Raw genomic sequence first — 20,680 nt, 5'->3', positions numbered from 1 at the left:
AACGAATATTTATCATACATGTTTTAAATATACATTAATATACACGTATAACGTGTATAAACGAATGTATATGTATATATATGTGTGTGTATTAAAAATGCTTTTAATAAATTAGATGAGAAAAAATGTACATATAATTACTAATGTTATATATATGTCTATCAAGTACTATCCCACACAGGATAATAAAATGCTCCACTGATTCGTACAAGATTCGTTATTAAGTAATTGCTTGGAAATTTGAAATAATATATCGGTGATTTCGATACACATTCTTACAATTTTATTATTTAATTAAATAGTGATTATATTATATCTGAGATAGACATCGTTTTTTGTTCTGTCAATGTTGTTTGCACATAAAATCTTAATAAAATCGCACAGCCTATAATCGATGCTCAAATCAGTTGAGCAAATTCTAAAAAAGAAAAAAAAAACAGAAAATAAAGAAAAGGAATTTAAAAAACCAATGCATGCTGAATGATTTAAGAAACTTTAAAAAATATGAATACAACTTCGAATAAATATACTAACATTGCCTAAAATACAAATTGCTTATCTAGTAATTCACCATGTGTCATAAAAAGTACTTAAAATAGATTCTAAACTAGTCTTTTGCATTCTATTCCTAAAATTTGTATCAAGAACCTATGACTAAATCAATTATAGAAAATGTATAGTACTTCCTTCGCAAAGTTGGTTTCGACCGCAGAGACCATAGATCTATCGTTGTATTTTTTTTTATTTCTTTTTGTTGTTAATTTCATTTTATTGCAACCATGTCATGTCCTTAATTAATAAATACGCACATACAGTAACGTATATAATAATACTTCCTATATTTTAGGGTAAAGGGAATTAAATATATTTGATTCTAATTCTATCTTATTTTTTTCTTTTTAATATATACCTCGAAATAAATATTTATTTAGAAAAACTAAGTATTTTTTTCGTTCTTTTTTCGCTCCTTCTTCTTCTATCTCTTTTATATTCTTCACAATTTTATTACGAATAACATGGCTCTCTTAATTCGAACCCCACTCTGCTAATATAGATTGATTATAATCGTATTAGTAATATCATTAATGTAGACGTTTACGAAGTATTAAATACTGAATAATATGTTTTTTTTTGTTTCACTGATACATCATTGTATATACGAATGGAAAAGTAAAACGTACGCACTATTCATTTTCTTTGTTTTTTTTTGACGTCGATTCGTGAATGATTTTTATCATTTTTTCGTGTAATAGATTTAGATTTACTTAGCGCAGTAAGTTGGAAAGAGCAAACTTCTTTAAAAAGTAGCACCTGCATGAAATATGTTTAAACGCAACCATCCGGCTGTGAATTTTACATACGTGTTTTAACAAGAAAAAGTATCTTTCAGTAAAAAAATTCTTACAATTAAAAAGAAAAATGTCCATACCGTCAAATGCTATATCTTTATAAGTTTATAGGATATACCATTACTTTAAAATTCTTATGATTAAGAAGTACTACGAATACTAAAGTGGCAAGTATTTGTTTAGGATAAGATATAGATCTTTATAAAGCTTTTTGTTATTTACGAAAGATTCAATGCGTGTTTTAGAAGGTAACTAGAGGTGAAATACTTGCTTCGAATAAAATGTAATTTAAAAAATGTCTAAAAGTTCTGAATTAGAGAGAAAGAGAGAGAAAGAGAGAGAGAGAGAGAGAGAGAGAGAGAGAGAGAGAGAGAGAACAGAAAAAAAGAAATGTACAGATCTAGCAGAACAATAGTACTATTCGCAATAACACGGAACGTATATAAGATACAATCAATTACATGGATTGACACACTGGTTTCATAAACGTCTCTTATTAGATAGTTCAGTCAGAGTAGGATAATTATAGAATGACAATGTGCCACAAACTTACGAACAACACGAGAATGATACAAATTCTAATTTAATTTAGTACAAAATACGCCGCTTTGTGACGTTCAAGAACTAGTTTTCGGCCAGGCTATCTTCGCGTCGATTCGTTTATAGGCAAAAAGGCAGTGAGAGAGCTCTTGCGGACATTCCTGATCGCCTAACAATGTTTCTAAAAAATTAGATATATTATATAACAGATATCAATACCTGTAATTATTAATGAAACTCTTCTTTTGATAAAGTAAGAATAATTGAACTTTTTGCAGCATGATAGAATTTGAAATATTTTAATTTTTTAATACTTAAATATGCATAATAGAATATTTTTTAGTCTATTTCGAAAAATGAAAATAATTTGAAGAAACATTTATATTTTTTAAAATTCCATGCTTCAGAAAGATAATAAATAATAAATCAGTATAATACCTTCTCCTTGCACCAATTTGAAAAGACCATAATCCTGAGGGTTGGTGCATCTTATTTTGTGTGCAAGAATGCGACAAATATCTCTGGTATTCATATTCGGCCGCACTGGTAAAGTTCTAGTATTCAAAGAACCATGCAATTCGTCCGGTACAAGAATACGTAAAACGGAAGAGCAGTCTGGTGTTCCAGAGCCCTAAAAAATAAAAAAATTTTCAATAGAATTTTAGGATGAAATAAATTTATATTCTTAATTCATTGTTTTCTTGAAAATAAAAGTTTTATAAAATTCGTAGTTCCTTACGTTTAACGTGGACATTGTTCCATGGCTAGATTTGAAAGTCTTCAAAACGTGCACTGCACTAGAGAGCGTTGTCAGATAATAACCACCTTCTCCGGTAAGAAGAGAAGGATGAAGGAGGCCCCACATATATTCAGCTTCAACCTCAGCATCAACAACCTTACCACGAACTAATACCCACACAAGGAGAGGTAAAAGGTCGTCTGCACCCAGGGTCACATGCCTTATAGAATTAGAATGTTTTACCTGTGTAAGAAAAATGATAAAATTGAATATTAAGGAGAATTACCATATTCCATCAAAATACCAACTATTTTTCTTATACTTACAGAATTAAAAATTGCGGATATTGCAGCTAATAAATTCTCCAGCTTATCCAATGGTGAATCTGCTTTCTGTAATCGTTCTAGATATTTCAGTATACGTTCCAGGCTCGATTCCGACGGTGGTATAATTTTTGCCTGTTGAATAATATATAAGGATAAAGAATTGTTATTGTTATGTTCGATTATTATTTTATAAATTTATATATCCTGTATTATATATAATATTTAATTTAAATATGTAAAAGAGTATATAAAAAAAAATAATTTTTAATTATGTGTTATAATATATTATTCTATTAAAAACTTTGATGTCTTTGATTGATAGTTAATAATTGAAAAGTATACTAACTCGGACACCAAGATCTTGAACATGTTTACCCTGGGCATGTTGAATACTTTCAGAAAGTGTTTGAAGAGAACCCGTGCTAACATAATGATCCACAAAAAGCCTATAAACATGTTCTCTGAGTGGTCGTACAACGAGTCCCATCATCACACCTTCCAGAATAGCATCGAGATTCAAAAATTCGTTTGGTTTTAATTTTAGTCTTTCCTTCTCAACTTCTTTCTCAAACTCTCGTTCACCATGTTTTACCAAATAATTCTTCATTCCCGACATAAATTGTCGCATGTTTCTCATAACTACATGAGGACTTGCTTCTTTTCCTTCCTTCGTACATTGAATGAAATTGTCAATGTTTTGAGAGAACGTTGTTGTTTTATCGGCTGCTAATTGGAGAGCGTAGGATCTTATCGTTGAACCAGTACCACTCATGTCGCGATTCCTCAAAGCCTGTAATCGTGGTGGTGCTAAAAATTGAAAAAATACATACAATGAAAACTATCTATTTAATTATATAGATGTCGAAAATAATCAATAACCATTTATACAAGATAATCGTAATTATTATCTAGTTAAATAAATGTATATCGCTTAAATAGATACTGACAATACAACGAATATTCGAATTTATTTTGAGTGAGAAAAACTAACTGTACGAATAGAGACAAGGTTCATGCTTTAAAATGAGATGTTGCTTACTGTAAAATTGCTTGGAAAGATTATGACATTAAGTTGATCGTATAATAGTCTATTTATTTTAACGATAACAAAAAATCTAGGCCACAGTAGGTCAATGATTTTTATATTATACATAAATATATTTTATTTGTATATTTTATACAAATTTGTATTCAGTATAAGCTGCTTAGGAGGTTAACTTCTTGAACAATACACATTCGCTTATGATTATTGGCTATATTTCGAAGTCCGATTGCAAAAAGTTAATGTTATGCAAATAAGAAATATTAAACTCACACAAAAGAGGATCCAGTCTTTCCTTGAAGCTCTTGTTTCTTTTAATTCTTTCAATATCGCTCTCGTCCGTATCTAGCATAGTTTCCCACTCAGAAGGATCATATGTTGGATCCTTTCTCGATTCCGGAGTGTCTTCTCTTTCATTCCTCTTTTCAACATTATCGTACGAGGAGTTTCTGTCGCTGTACAGCGACTCCGACATATCAGGCGGTTTTAGCAATTCTGGGTACCTAAAAAAAAAGCGTTTTCAAACGATCTTACAGTTTATCATTTAAACTTTTTGCAATATTGTTCTTTTTCAAAAATAGTTTCTTACCGTTGTAGAATGATACTCTGAACAGTCAAAGTATTTCTTACAATATCTCTATCGCACTCCTCGTCCGGAAATTTTCTTGCGACGTTCTCTCCGTCGTAATCCCCATCACAGTCGTAATCTGGCTCACAATCATCTCCTTCGTTTCCTAGATTTAATAATAATTTTATAATCATTTATTTAAACGACCTTTTCCTTTATTTTTTTTCATTTCTTTACACATAGGCTAACATTAGATTAAATTTACCGATAAACTCCCAACTAGAATCGACGGCCCAGGATGTGTCGTTGAATACCTTGACTCTGATCTTTGGTGGTTGCACTGGCTTTGCCCGGGGAATTTTTTTCACTTCCCTCGTGCCAAGACGTTTAGCTAAATTGTCGACGGAAGATGATATCAATGGCGTTTTATCCTCCGTTTCTTCCGTTTCCTCCCAGTCGATAGGATGCAATTGATTCGAATTATTGCCAACCGGTGTTTGTAACCAGCCTGGTTCGCTATGACGATATTTATTTGTGGCCGGATTGTTCTTTGATCGTCTTCTTGGTACTATCGCGGCACTTTGAGCAATCGCATCAGCTGGTTCTGCATAAAATGGACTACCCTGTTTCGATTCAGGTGTCAGTGGGCTGTTACTTTCTGATTTAGCAAGTATCAATCCTAGTTTATTTCTTGGTGGTGTCACTGCACTAGGACTGTTCAAAGAATTAGCACTACCTGTTAAAAATGGATAGAATTATCGTTAAAAATAATTGCTAATAAAAATAATACTGTGAATATTAACGTTGAATAGACTTACAAACTCTAGAGAGTAGATCGGGCCTTCTTCCCATTCCCGTTTCTTCAGGTGATACTTGTTCAATACTTTTCATTTCGGGTACAGGTTTGAAACTACTAAATTCTGGACTAGCGACCTCTTTATAACAAAGTTTTTCATTTATAACCGACTTGTCGTTTCTCAAAATGAACCTTTCATTTCTTACAATTAGCTGCTTGTTCCCTGTCAATCTGTCATCTCTTTGATTGGTACATCTTTCAATCGGACTGAGTAATCTATCTTGGCCGATTAGTCGATCGTTGGAATTTCTTAAACGATCTTGAGCATTATTACAACCACTTGGTGGGTCGTTTCGTGTGAGTCTATCATTCGGTGACCAAGTCGATTGATTTGATTGATCAGTTGTGTTCCAGATATCCTCGTAGTCTGAGATCTTATCACCTGGCGAGCTACGATAATAAGAATCAAGGATGTCAGATTCTTGATAATGTTGGGAATTCTTTCTAGCTTCACGATCGCGTCGTCGTTTCGATTTGCTCGTGCTCGATGGTGTCGTGGGCGAGAGAACGTTAGGTGTTTTACTGCCAACGTTAGAAACTAGTTTCGACGTAGGTGATAGTACTGGCATCGTTGGCGAAAGAGGAGATTTAATGGAGAAATTTGACGTTAGAGATTTGTTAGAGGTTGCACTTTGCGGACTCAACAATGACGTATTCGGTTCCGTTGGTGTATTTTGCTATCAAAATTACAAACGAATAAATAACTCAAATTAAGATATTATCAATATCTCAAATATTGATAATATAATATCTCAATATAAGATTTAACGAGCACTTACTTGCGACGCGATTATGTCATTAGTTTGATTGACATTAAATGTAACCGTTGTGGTAACCGTGAAATTACTTTGACTCTGATTCTGACTTAATCCAGGTTTAGCCCATCTCGGTGGTGGTGGTGGTGGAGTTTTAACATTCTGACCAACAATTTGAGTATCAGAAACAATAGGCGAATTTGTGCACGAGGGATTATTGAAGTTGGAAATATTTTGGTGGAAATTAGACGTAGATGTGCCGATCGAAGTAAACTTGCTACTTCTTGAAAACTCGACGATCGTTGTCTTGGGTGTTTCAAGGATATTTCTCGTATTCTCGAAGTTTCCTTTAGTATCCTGAATGGGACTAAGAACGTTACTCTCGACATTGTGTACGATGGGGGATGGACAACGTACGCTTTGCACCAAGTTTGGGGAGATCAATTTTTGTGAGAGCTTTTCGCATGGAGACATTACTTCTTGTTGATCTTTCTTCATGTCCAGTGGTTCATTAAAGGTCGTTAGATTAAGCGTATTGGGTGGTGTTGGTCTTGGCTGGCGTGGTAAGGATGATGCAAACGTTGATGTTGTTCCTGTATTTGTTGGTGAAGAATTTTCTATAAAATACGAACGACTTCTATTAGTTATAATATAATTTTCTAATAGATTTTGTTCAAATTAAAATGAATCAAATTTATCTGTTAAATTTATCTGTAAATTTATATCTTACGTGTATCATGAGATGAAATAGGTGCGAGGTTAAGAACAATGCTTTCCGTTGTTGGAGTACCAGCGTTGTTGTTATTATTATTATTATTATTATTATTATTATTATTGTTATTATTATTATTATTATTATTATTATTATTATTATTATTATTAAGATTGTTGTTACCTGTAAAAATTGAAATAATAAAAAGAGTGAATCATTATACGTATGTATAATGCAATGAGTAAAATTATTTATTAAAAGAACTTACAACCATGGAAACTACTTAAACTCGAGGTATTACTACTACTGCTTTCTGGTGGTTTTGGATTCGCCATTGGATATCTCCAAAATTCTTGACCCAAAAGTGCCAGGGATGAAAGTTGCTGCCTATTTTTAGCCTCTCGCATTGCTCTCGGTAGTGTCAATTGCACTGGTAATTCATCACTACTTAGCAAATAAGAAAAAATTGAGAACTAATTAATCATCTCAGGAGAAAGGCAACGTATTTGATTTCTCAAGATTAATTAAAACAAGAGATACACACACACAGACACACACACACACACACACAAAAGTTCTTATTTTTTACACGTTGCCTGTTTACGATAACGATCAACTCAATATAGATAGAAGGATACTTAAATAGAAGTAAATAAACTTGATAAACGACTACTCACCAGCACTGGGAATAATGAGCTATCAATGAGGGGATGTTGTCGAACCTGTTCTCGCTTGTTTCCAAGCTCAGCTTCCCCTTGTTTGCTTGGATCAGGTAATGCTCGATGTAAGGTCCCTTCCCGGCAGGTAATCTCACCGAAAGGGCCATCGTATCGCTTTGACTTGACTGTCGGACTACGAAGTTCTGTAAACAAAAATGGAAATAAAAAAATATCATATTGTAATAAGAAATAAGAGATAATATTATGTAAAAAATAAGAAAACAAGAGAGTATGAAAAAGAAAAGTAGGATACATTTTATCGTTTAAATATGTTGAAATACATTTATCGAACAAATAAATCAAATAAAAGAAGAAAAAATAAGCATATACAGTTAAGCTACTAGCGAAGTTATAGATGCATAAGCGCGAGAATATCTCGTCAGTATCGAAGATGAAAAGAAATGAAGACGAACGAGGAGAAAAGTAAAGACAATGCACCACCGCGAATGAGTTTTTCCCGTCAGAAAAAATGGCTGTCGGATGAACGAAAGCACAAAAGCGATGATGCTCCCGATGCTCAGAGGGAGCGGGACATAGGGGGTGAGAAAGAAACAGAGATCAAGTTACTCGTGGAAAAGAGAGAGTAACTCTCTCTTACTCGGTTCTGTTTGGTCGGTGATGCATCGATATATAGTACTGTGCATCTACTACGAAAATATTATGCCAGTTCTTTTTCCATTTTTCACTTGGAGAGCAATTTCAAGCAAAACTTGGATACCCCATCCTTTGCTTTTACGTCCGATGTATTTGCATACATAGATAGATATATATCACCGATGAATATCTTGACTGTCTTTCATTTTCTACCGATTACTTACTCGCTTCGTGAATTTTGACTTTCCTATTTCTTGTAACATGACTCTTTGTACTCGTTCTCTCTCTTTTAATTTTTTCTTTTGTTTGATTTTTTATCATTCTCTATTATTCTTTCATCTTCTTCGGAAACGAGGGATGCTCATCGTTCTATAGAGAGTAATTGCAAGAAGCATTGTTTTTCGAGCTAGCTGCTGCTCGTTCCTGCCCACTCATTGAAATAGCGGTAAAGAGAGATAGAAAATAAGGTGGTTGAGGACTGATTGTAGGGTGAGGTGGGATGGAATGGAATGGGGAGACCTCCAAGCAGAGAAATGCAAGAGAACGAGCATAACAATTAACAGAGCTGGAAAACAATGAAAGGGACGGCTGGAAACAATGACAGCACAATGCCTCGTCTTGTTCGCAGTCGTTTTTAACGTTGATTACAGCGCAAGGTCTCTTCTCGTCTCGTTTCGTCTTGTCTACCTACAAGTACCATGATCACCACAGACATCACCATCACCATCCACTAAACTACCGTCAACGTTTTAGAAACCTTGTCACTGTTCGCTAAAATCAAATAATTCTTCAAGTTTCGTCTAGGATTTTTCGTGATTTTTATGCTTCTAATAAATTGCAATGTCTTTTTTTGATATATGTGATATCGATGTCAAAAAACCGAATGAAGTAAATCGAATAACAAAAGAAAGGAAAAAATTCTGGAAAAATTCATATTTTTAACCTATTTGCATATGTAAGCGTAATAATTCGCACGTGTTTTATGATCAGTATGCAAAAACATAAAATTGTTATTAGTGTATTATCAGAAAATTTGATCTCTTTAATTGAAGTTCAGACGTTTCTTCTAACAGGTGATAACTTTCGATTGGTATTTCTAATTAAGATTAAAATTAAAAAATTATATATATATATAATTAATTTTATAACTTAAGGAATATAAAATGCACAATAACATGGGCAAATTATATAAAATTGAAATTAATCATATATTTAAAAATACGATGCAAATGGGTTAAATGTTAAAAATATGTTAGGTAAACAATAGTACACACATTTCTATTAAAATTCGTTTTCGATAAGTTTTCTCATTGACTTTCGATTATTATTAGGACGTGACCGTAGTTAATAAGATTTTACGTAAGAATACAACTCGTACATGAAAAGATTTTCCATCAAGAATTCGTACGCTTTGGCACGAGACGCTTTCACAATGATTGCGAGGGGCTCTCTCAAGGCATTGACACGATTTGCCATCTGGGACCACTTGGCTTTGTTCCTATTCTTCCTCTTCTTCTTCGTTTTCTTCCTCTCACTTTTCCTCACGTTCGAGTATTAGATAAGATTTAACGCTCGCACGGATGCACTCATTGTTCTACCTCCCTCCTCTTTTTCCACTCAACTTCCCCTTTCCCGTGCTCGATACGCGAACGGAAATAAAGAGAAATATCGAGTCTGATACGACGGATGGAATGATGACGGATGGAATGATGACGGATAATCGCACGCGTCAAAACTATAGCGTTTATCCAGATGTGAAATTTATCAGACGATACAAATTTTTATCAATGTCGGATAAAGTTGTTTAAATATGTAATAATAAAAGATAATAATTATCTTTTTAATTTATTCAACATTAATTGTTCTAATATTGGAATAAAAAGAATAAAAGGGAGTAAAAAAAAAAAAAGAAGAATAATATAATTTATCTTCTAATAATGAAATACACGTGTGTGTGTGCACTCTTTGAAGAATAATACTCTCAATGGTGCACGTACATAAAACTTGGAGATGTTCACTTGAAGAAAAGCCAAATTAGAGAGAGAGAGAGAGAGATGGTCAGATATTTCGATGCTACTGCATCTGCCATTTACGTTTATTACATATTAAAATAGTACACGGTGGGTTTGCCAAATAGCCACAAACAGTTTAATGTATCGTTCTACCTTTGTTTGAGCAAGCAACAACAGAGAATTACGATTTCCAGATACCGTAATCCAATGTGTTTCTCTGATAATCGTCGGATAATTTTCCTCGTTTAAATATCTTCCGGCAGATACCAGCTTCTTTGGTATAAAGTTTTCGTGAAACGAGTTTTAGAGGAGCTACCAACTATTCTATGGTATGCTGTAGCAGTGTACAGTACAACCTATTCTCCTAGTCCACTCTCTTTCTCTCCCTCTCTCTTTTGCGAATCCATAAATTTGCGGTGAAAGATTTATACAAATGCGTACGCGCTATTCTATCTCCCGAAATTGCTGTCTCCGTGTAATCCTCGTCTCTTCTTTTTATTTTCTACAATTCAAAATGCACAATCGTGCTTTGATTATCAAAGTGACTCTAGGGGAAATAAATTTGGTTACATGAGAAGAAGAAATAATATCTATGGAAAACTATGGTGCTAGAACTATTACTATTGTTGTTCGAAAACAATTTTTGTCAAAGTAGTTTTCATTTCTATTATTAACAATCAGATTTGAAAATAATAAAATCGTGTAAATGATATTCGCACTCACGCGAGTTCCCTCTTTTGTGGGATAAAAATCAACGGCAAGGAAAGTGAAGAAGAAAAAAAAAGGAAAGAAGAGTTATAAAATCAAAACGCAACGGCAAGTTTTCGCACGCTCCATAGAAACTGCGAGATTCATTGGGGATGTTTCAAAGGTCCCCTCCGTATTCCAAGTCTTCCGGACACGTGTTGAACGTAATAAATATTATCGGTTAATTGTCCGTAACTTAAGTACGGGCCGTGAAAAATGTGTAGGAGGGAGAGTTGAAAAGATTTTTTTGACGATTTATTCTTCAGGACCAAAAGTTGAGATGAAAGAAACGAATTAGAAACAGTGTACCGTAGAAAATTGTTCCAACATGTTGGAATTTCTCGAGACAGTAAATAAAATACTATCGAGGAGTAATCAGGAGTCTTTATTTCGTGTTTTTATTAACAACAGTTAATGGTCAAATGAAAATGACAAATAATACATTTTATAATCGAAAGAATTATCTTTTTCGAAATTTATGCTTCATCGTTAATACTCTTTTGAGATTCCTATCAAGCGAACCTGCAAGTATCTTACGGCTAATCAATTCTCTTAAGCAAGAATACACTCACCCCTTCCTCCTTTCCTTGCAACAAGTGGAAAGCTCCAGCCCTTTGAATACCCGGGAGGAACCAAATCGGATGAGATCGTATGAGCCTTTCGATCAGCGTTATGTCACATGCCACCTCGCTGCCAGAATCTTCTGTAGTTGCCGAAGATCCTCCCGAGGTGGCCGAGCCTTCCGAAGAAAGCGACTCTTCGCTCTGAAAATTAAGAGAAAAATAATATTTATAATCATCTTCATATCTTTCAAATGAATTGCTTAACAATTCAAACTTATTATTTCAAACTTATCGTTTTAATGATATGTCAGTTCTAAATAAAATAAGAAAGAAGTACACTGTATTCTATTTATGAAAATTACCGGAATAGAAAAATATTATATCAAAGATATTTTTTAATAAATTGATTAATAATCCAAATTTAGAGAAATGATCGCACGGTAATCGAAACGAATATGGAAATCTTTGTCGTAGTTGTCGTCAGTGTTTTGGTGAAACGATTTTAGGAGGGTGCCCGTTGCAAATCCTCCCTGGCTCGTCATAAAGCGGCTGGATTTAATGCGGCGTTATGTCGTTGGGAGAAAGAGAAAAGGGGTTATCTTAATTTGCAGTCAATGTCGTTTTACGATTTACTTGGTTATCCTAAAATGAGAAAGAGAAAGAGAAAAGAACAAAAAGAAAAAAAAAAGTATCGAACCTTTCTCTCATTTCAAAAAATATATTTACCATTGAAAAGGTCGGCTGACATTCAATTCTTTCCCTTTTCGTAAAACAGATTATTTCTTCCACTACTCGACTTTAATTATCCTCGATTCGAACGTATACGTAACGATAATCGATCGATTATCGTACCCGTTAGGGATACAATTTTTCTTTTTTTTATTTTTCCCTCACCTCAGTAATAAGTTAAAATTGACATTGCATTGACATAATCGTAAAATGAGTTTCACGAAATCGAGCACCTGTCGTTGACTTGCCCCCTTATACTTTTTTATTCCTCACGTTTGAATGGATTTGTTTTTCCTTACTGCGTTATTTTAGAAAAGGAAAGGGAAAATAAATCAGTACTGAGCGTGGCTAAATTTTTCACTCGATTCGTATCGAATTACAAATTTATTTGTATGATCATTTTCTACAAATTTTTTTTATCGATTAACATAAATTTCACGTTTAATACTACAATAACGGTTAATTTATTGGAATAAACAATTTATTAAAGATTTTTATAATAATAAAAAATCGCATTGTTTGAATATCATGCGGAATGTTAAAGACGTTAATTTTTCGTTTTATTCTCCTTCCGAAAGTATTATAAGATTGGAATAAATGTCAACGGGTCAGCCATGTTGGACTATTAGTTTTCCGGAAATCACTAAAGTCAAGCAACGTGGGCATAGTTAGCGGGGTTAATGGGATGAGTGATCCGTTCGGTAAAACAAAAAGTGTGTGCTGTTGATTTCAGAGAGGCGGTAAATAGATGCAACTTCTTTGATAGTATTGAAGTGCCTGAGAAAGTGTTAGTAGAGCAGTGACTCGAGCTTAATTAAATAAAACGGAGAGAAAAAGAAAAGATATAAGATCGAAATATGAGAGGATACGGTAAAATGATTTAAACGTCGACATCTGTGAAAAGTATCAATCTTTTCAAAAGGATCATAAGTACTTTGATGACGCGACGACTATAAGATATGCTCGCGATGAGACAAGAGTCACGCGCGTATACATTTTTTCGACGAGTAATTAAGGGATTTGCAATTAGCTTCGGGGCCTCTCAGCACGTGCCTCACGTCCACGTTTAATCCCTTTAGCCTGAAATGCCGTTGTGTGTCAGTCTGCATTTCAAATTAAATTACACTCGAAACGGCCGCCCGCCCGCACGCACTGAATCCAACCCCTACGACGATGACGACGACGACGACGACGACGACGACTGTTCCTCGTCTATCGTTCTACCCTCTTTTCCCTCGTCTCTCTTTATCCTCTACCCCCTCCTCTTCTTCTTCTATTCACTCCTTCGTTTTCCTAAGTATCCTATCTTTTCTTCCAACTCGTTTGAATAAAATAGAACCCGCTTATTCCGTTCGATCGAATAAAATATCTATTCAAACTGATTTTTTTTATTTATTTTCCTACTAAACCTAAAGATAGTTCATTCTCACGTAATTTGTATTCCTTGTTTTATTTTTACTTTCCTGTTTCTTTCTTTTACCTGATAAGATGCTTCGTTTACTTCCGTGCACTCTCAATTTGATTCGTTTATGGTCAAGTTACAGGCTCAATTTATGCTAACGTGGAAGTTCGAGAAACGATATATCTAGTGGAGTTGTTTTTTAAGAGGGATTATTAAAAGGATTACAAAATTAATCGTGATACAGAAAGGGGATTCTGTCACCTGGCCATGATGTAGCTGCGCAAGTTGATGATGTTGAAGCGGATTCGGTGGTGGAGTGCTCGGCGAGCTGACAACTTGAACGGTCCCGTGCTGCTGCAGATACGGTTCCAAAAAGACATCGCTTCTGTAAAAAGAAATGCGAGAGACACTTTGATTTAGAGATCGATTGAAAAATCTCTTTTCTTTTATTTTTCTTTCCTTTCTTCATTAACAAAATCGTGGACACGTGTAAAACGCAACGCTAATACGGTATATCAAAACGTAATAACAGAGATATTTTAACATATCATCATTAAAGTAAAGTAATCCAGTTTATATAGAATACATTTTTTTATTTCAAAATAATTACAAAGCGTATAGATTTTTTCAAGAATCTTAATTATAAGTAAATCAATTATTCTCATCCTTTATTTATAATTACGGTTCACACCAATGCATAATGTATTGATATAATACTCTTCCATTATTACGAAATGCATAAAATTGTTAATATAAATTAAATTTAACATATACCGAGAGCAATGAAATTGAATGACGTAAATTAATAAAATTTCCTTGAAGTATCATTTAACGAGCATCGAAAGATCGAAACGAAAAGCAGAGAGCTAGCAATAATTGGATAATTATATATAATTCGGACTTGATTAATTATTTTTATTACTAGTCGTCATTGATAGTTTGTATTTGTATATGATATAAATGACACAAGCGCGCGCGCGCACACACACATATATATACCCACATTTATATATATATGTGTGTATGGAAAAGTAAGGATGCAGGTGACGCGTCGTGTCTCGTTCATCTTTTGGTGGTTTGACAGATAAATTGTATTTTCGAGCAAATCGAACTTCTCAAGCGCCGCTGTATCCGTTGTTATTTCCAACAAACTTTGACCGCCCATTGGATGAATATCAGCTAAAAAAAGAGAGAGAGGGGGGACTTGGGTGGAGGGTATGCGCGAGTTGACGTATGTAAAGGCTGAAAACGACGGCCGTCATGTACGCATACGTGCACAACGCGACGACGTATTGTCCATTCTGCATTTGACATCTGGACATTTTATCAAGAACCAACTACCGTGCTGCCTCGTCAACGTGCGTTACGGTATTGTTGTGACGGATCACATAACTCGAGACTTGATCGATTTTTTGAATGTTTATTCGATGGAACTTATCACGATAAAGAATATCGCGTAGAATTGAAGAATATTTAAATAATCGTATTTTTATTCTTGTCACGGTGTAATTATTATGTTCAGTCTATTTCATAATTGATTCTCGGTAAGAATATTTTTAACAGATTCGAGAGACCGACAACTTAATCCTACGTAATTTCAAAATCAGTAGCCTAAACGTTAAGTTCTATATCATTCAATATTTTTAATCGTTTATTTGTCTGTTCTTTTTCGTTTGATTGTTAAATGTTTATCTTTATTAGATTTTCTTCTTAAACTTGTGGATTTTGAATATTATTTTTTCATATAGTAATATGCTTTATATATCAGTTATTTTATGTGGTATATCCAGTTAAAATGTCTAACCTATAAGCAATAGCGGTCTCGCGCGAATGAGTTATTATTTGATAATATTTATAATTTCGAAAAGAGTATTGCATTTAATATTATAGTTGAACTCAAAGTTTAGTATTCTCGCAATCAGTAGAACTAAATATTATAATCATAATGTGTTGATTAATACATTAATAATTAACATGATGATTTTAAGAATGAAGATTTTATTTTATCACGTGGAAGTTTATATTTTCCTGAACGTTTAACTCGATCAGCTATGTACTCTTCCATTGTAGATACATATTTTCTATATATGTATAATACATATATGCGTCGTGGTTATTATCGGATCGATCGGAATTGAATTCGATGACATTTTTCGAATCGATCGGTAGCAGCACGGTCCACGAGAGGGTGGTTACGATCCTGGAACATGATCGTAGTGTTCGTCGTCTGCGGACGAGATCAGATGGGGGTTGCCATGGTAACTGAAGGTTCTCAACACGTGGTCCTCCTCCGGTCACCCTTTCTCTCTCTCTCTCTCTCTCTCCCTCTCCCTCTCTCTCTCTCTCTCTCTCTTTTTTCCTTTCTTCTCTTTTTTACCTTGCTCTTTCTCTTACACGAAGGTATTTTTCTGTATTAACGAGCCACTATGCATCGACTCGCACATGTCTCAAAGAAAATAAGGGATCTAGAGAAACATACACTCGTCCTTTCTGTGCACACATATTCGCCACTGAAGGGATCGACCCTTTTTCTCGAAGGAAAGAAGGGCCTCCTCCTGAAAGACTCACCTTTCTTCCTTTCTTTCTTTCTTTCCTTTTTTATTTTTATTTTGATTTTTCTTTTCCTCTTCTTTCTTCCTTTTCTTTTCCTTTCGAGAAAGAGGATTTTCAAAAAAGGCTTTGCAAAGAAAGAAATTCAATTCGAAAAAAATAATTGACACCATATTACGTGTTATTTATATTTATATTAAAAAAGAATTATAAGTAATGTTTTAATCGTTCAAATCAATCAATTTAAAAAGTTCGTCGTGTTTTCGTCGCTTAAAAGATAGCTCGTTAGAAAGACCCGGACATTCCTCGTGAACTTTATATCCAAGTAAAATACTAGTAATTGTATTAGTATTTGCTCTCTACACGCTCTACTCATCTTCAAACTCTGTCTGATTTTTAAATTACCCCTCTTCACGAGCGTTTCCATGTTTCCCCAACGATATTAATTAACGTATTCATATTTTTATTTCTCGTATTTCCAGCACATATTTCATGTCAGATAGAAATTCAAGATAGTAGTATCGTAGATAGGAATAATATTTTTTTTGATTTGAATTTACAGGCGGTATCGTAGGCGGTATCGTAGGCGATATTGTATTATACGATCATCACTCGTTTAACCGAAAAATCATCACAACACGTGGTGTATTAAGTTATCGTATATGATATTTTCTATCGATCTTTTATCGGTGTTTATCTATCTTCTTTTACATATATGTCCTTTCTTTTATCAGGAAAGAAAAATATTTGTCTAAGATGCCTTAAAAGTTACCGAAGGAGTCACAAAAAAGGAGTATTTCCTTTATCGAAAGAAACCATTCGTTTCCATCGTTGGTAGAATAAAATTCACCAGGGAAACGTCTTCTAAGTTGATACAACAAAAGATAGAGGATTGTGCAACCGAAGGAAAGCTTGGAAAAAGAGATATGGAAGGGAAAGAAAGGGAAAGAAAGAGAAAGATAGAGAGAGAAACAAGCAAGGTTTACCTAGGCAAATACGAGAATCGCAATCTGTTTTCGTATTCGAAACGCGTTCCCGCACGAAAGCAATTCTAGACGTCGGGTCGCCTCGTTACGATTGGAATACCGCCAATCTTACCGGCGCATAAAATTTACACCATTGAACCGCACAAACCCATACCGAACTTGTTCTAAAATCAAAAGCACCGAATAAGAGAGGGAGGAGGCCTTCTTCAATTCGTTTCCGCGAGCGGATATCCGGTATAATTACAAATCCGCAGCAGTGTTTGCAGCAATCATTGCACCAAGAGAAAGATACACGAATATTTTTATATTTTGTTTATTTTCCTTACGATGTTATTCTTGGAAAGTGAAATACATTGGCTTGTAGAATTTTCTTAAATATAATTTGGAATGTAAAATATGTTAGGAATAATAATCGAGTGGAATTAAATCGCAGATTTATGATCCCATTGTTAGATATTTGTATTAGTATTTTAATTTTTATTTTTATCTCTATTATTGCAAGAGGAGTCGCTTTATTACGCGGGATACGTAATAAAGTTTATAAATGTTTCTTATTTCGAAAAAGAATTGAAGCTTATGAAAGGAGAAAATTGCCGGAGTTGTATATATCCAGGCCAGAAAGGGAAAGAAATCCGCTTGATAGTCGCAATCTCGGCACGAATGACTGCTTTTTCATAGCAGGAATAAATGGATATTAAGATGTTTAAGATTTGAGAGATAGCTTTCCTCGCTTTCCTAAAGAAAAGAGAGAGATTAGAGAATGGAAAAAATATATTTTTTTTATTGAAATTTACTCAGTTTCTTTCCATAATTTCATTTATTAAATTTCTACTATAAGAAAAGACTACTTATATTTATTACAATTATGAGATAAAAATTGTTTAATTAACAATATAATAAAGAAAAAAAACTTAATATAAATTCTATTAATGAATAAAAATGAAAAATTGTTTTCTCGCGTATCTCGGACTCGAACGGCGGGCAAAAGAACAAAGAACATTTATTGTTGAACTATTGAAAACTAAGTTTTATATATTCTTCAAATTATTCTTCTTTCTTATTCATACACACACACACACATACACAAGTAAGAGAAATGCGAAGAGGACGTACGTTTCGATCTTCCAACCGAAGAAAATTAATTATCTTCGTGGTCGATGGAATGGCTTCTAGCGATATCCGGTTCGTACATCGGAAGAAGGACGGGACTTACGCTCGATTTAATTTCCCCGACGACACGATTGCACCGTCTCGGCCCATTCCCCCTTCCTTCACCCTTCTCTCACCCTTCTCTCAGCCCACCGCCTTGTAAGAAACGATAAGTCGTTCTCTTTCTCTCTTTTTCGAACTTTTATCGAAAACTTTTATCACGCACAAACTCTGTACTTTGCTCTTCGACTTTTATCCAATGACTTCGTTCGTTGTAAATGTTAAAGGATCGAAGGAAAAAGTTTCTTCTTTTTATATGTGTTAGGTAGACACATAAAGTAATAGCAAAGCTTTTATCATCGTCAATACATTTCACAGTATTACCTTCGTATTATGACAGGGAGAGAATGTTGAGAAAAGAAATCGAATATCTTTTATCTAGAAATATATTTATTTTTATTCTTTATTAAGATCATTTATACAATTGGATAATACATATATATTTTTACAAAAATCTTTTAGTTATATTACATTTAAGAAAATAAATTACGGCGTTCTAGTTAAAGTAATATAACAAAATATGCGGCGCTTTAAGTGTTTATAAGTATATATATATATATCCGGTAGTTAATTATATATACGGTAATTGTAGTCTTATTTTTTGTATGCGATACATGCCTTCTCGTAATTGAGATTATTATTCAAGAATGAAATAGGAAAATATTGTTCTTTTGACGTTAGGACTATCTATCGGTTCGATAAGTAATCGAAAAATTTCAGAATAAAACGATATGAAGTAGAAGAAGAAGAAGAAGGAGACGAAGAGGGAGAAAGGACTCCGTAATTACCATCCTTTTCGAAGAATATTTATGGTGTTTCCAGGACGCTTTATGCCACAAGATAATAACTGACGTTTACCAATAGAAACTGTAGTATATAGGCATAATAATAATAATTATTATAAAAGGATAGGTAAGAGAATACGTTTACAAGGGCTTGGATATCAATCAACTCCTTTATCTTACTACTTCCACATCCTTGTTTCTATCTTGTTCCACTTCCAGTAACCAGTATGTATTACATCTACCTATTAGAAGGAAAAGGAGCATCTACCGGTAGAAGAGAACATAAAGACTTTATGTCGGTGGTATTATCGTATGTCTCCGTAGAGCAATCTTTTGTTCCTTTTTTGGCATCGTATTAACCTAAAAGGAAATATACCAAAAGCAAGGAAGCACCACCGTCTATTCGTTCGCGAGAAAAAGCACCTGCTGAAACCGGAAACACTTTCGTAAGAAACGAGTTATTATTATTCGGGGGACTTTGTTACGGTTACAGTTTAAAATTTGGGGTCGCTAAACTGGCCCGGATACAAATTCATGAAGATTTACAAAACATTTTACAAAATTTACATTCTTCAGTGTTTTTCTTTTTTGTATCATTTTGCTAACATCTAATATTCATAATAATTGAATCGAAATAACAGTATAATTTTTTGGTACTAATATCCTAAAGGTTTAGTCAAAAAAAGAAGAACTTTGTTATAGAAATTATTTAGTTTATGCATTGATTCAAAAAATAATCATGAATATAAGCGACGCTTGATATTTATCTAATTGACTAGTCACTTTTCCTGCGTTTGTGTTGAGTGAAGGAAAGTAATAGGAAAGTAACAGGAGATGAAAATTTCCTTTTATAAATAACGTCCTAAAATTACAAAAGAAGAAGAAGAAGAAGAAGAAGAAAAAGGAAGGAAGGAGGAAACATGAAAATAAGGGTTGCAAACAGGTAGACCCGTTTAAAGTCATTCCCCGTGTCCATGTTCCTGTTGCGTGTGTATATATTGGCAAAGAAAAAGAATAAGAGTAAGACAAGGATAAAGAAGAAAGATAGTAGTGTGGTAGCAACGGCAAATGGCGGCAGCAACCTATCCGGTTTCCCCCGTCGAATGAAACCGAAGCCAAAGAGTGCCTCTTGGGTTTCACGCTGGGACTTGCGAAGTGAGCTTACGTTACCCGAGGTAACACGCGACACTTCACGCACTAAGTAGCGCCACGGTCTGTTTCAGATCCGTACATATGTCCCTGACGTCACCCGTTAGATTGGATTCCTCCTTCCTTTCTTCCTTATTCCTGATCGTTCTACCCAACACCCCTATTTTCCCTCTTCTATTCCTAGTTTGTAATTTTATTCTTTTTTTCTTCCTTCAAAATAATCCTATTATCGTGTTTTTTAATGTTCTGCTTTTTAATAGCCATAAAAATAAATCTGGCCGTAGTTTTATATTTTCTAATAATATCCAACAACGCGATTTTCTATTTTAAAATCTTTCAGATTTATAT

The 20,680-nt window shown here is 34.0% G+C and overlaps 1 protein-coding gene across 7 annotated transcripts in view; it reads right to left on the bottom strand.

Moving 5' to 3' along the window:
* Positions 1–748: 748 nt before the first annotated feature.
* Positions 749–20,680, bottom strand: part of LOC106789190 (protein sprint-like) — a 45,339-nt gene continuing 25,407 nt past the window's right edge. For 6 of the 7 annotated variants that reach the window (XM_014753190.1, XM_014753183.1, XM_014753187.1 and 3 more), the window contains 15 exons: positions 13,915–14,038; positions 11,532–11,723; positions 7,565–7,749; positions 7,156–7,334; positions 6,906–7,070; positions 6,200–6,792; positions 5,383–6,097; positions 4,830–5,300; positions 4,586–4,730; positions 4,270–4,499; positions 3,301–3,761; positions 2,955–3,086; positions 2,629–2,871; positions 2,328–2,520; positions 749–2,070 (listed from right to left, as the gene is read on the bottom strand). In XM_014753190.1, coding sequence (XP_014608676.1) covers positions 1,967–2,070; positions 2,328–2,520; positions 2,629–2,871; positions 2,955–3,086; positions 3,301–3,761; positions 4,270–4,499; positions 4,586–4,730; positions 4,830–5,300; positions 5,383–6,097; positions 6,200–6,792; positions 6,906–7,070; positions 7,156–7,334; positions 7,565–7,749; positions 11,532–11,723; positions 13,915–14,038 — 4,132 coding nt within the window. In that variant the 3' untranslated portion in view covers positions 749–1,966. The remainder of the gene's footprint in view (positions 2,071–2,327; positions 2,521–2,628; positions 2,872–2,954; positions 3,087–3,300; positions 3,762–4,269; positions 4,500–4,585; positions 4,731–4,829; positions 5,301–5,382; positions 6,098–6,199; positions 6,793–6,905; positions 7,071–7,155; positions 7,335–7,564; positions 7,750–11,531; positions 11,724–13,914; positions 14,039–20,680) is intronic. The other variant, XM_014753189.1, reaches the window with a different exon arrangement.

The sequence above is a fragment of the Polistes canadensis genome, unplaced genomic scaffold, assembly GCF_001313835.1.
Source record: "Polistes canadensis isolate GaletaPanama2010 unplaced genomic scaffold, ASM131383v1 scaffold_168, whole genome shotgun sequence".
NCBI lineage: Eukaryota > Metazoa > Arthropoda > Insecta > Hymenoptera > Vespidae > Polistes > Polistes canadensis.
The sequence above is the reverse complement of the archived record's forward strand: the minus strand, read 5'-3'. Positions and strand labels throughout refer to the sequence as shown.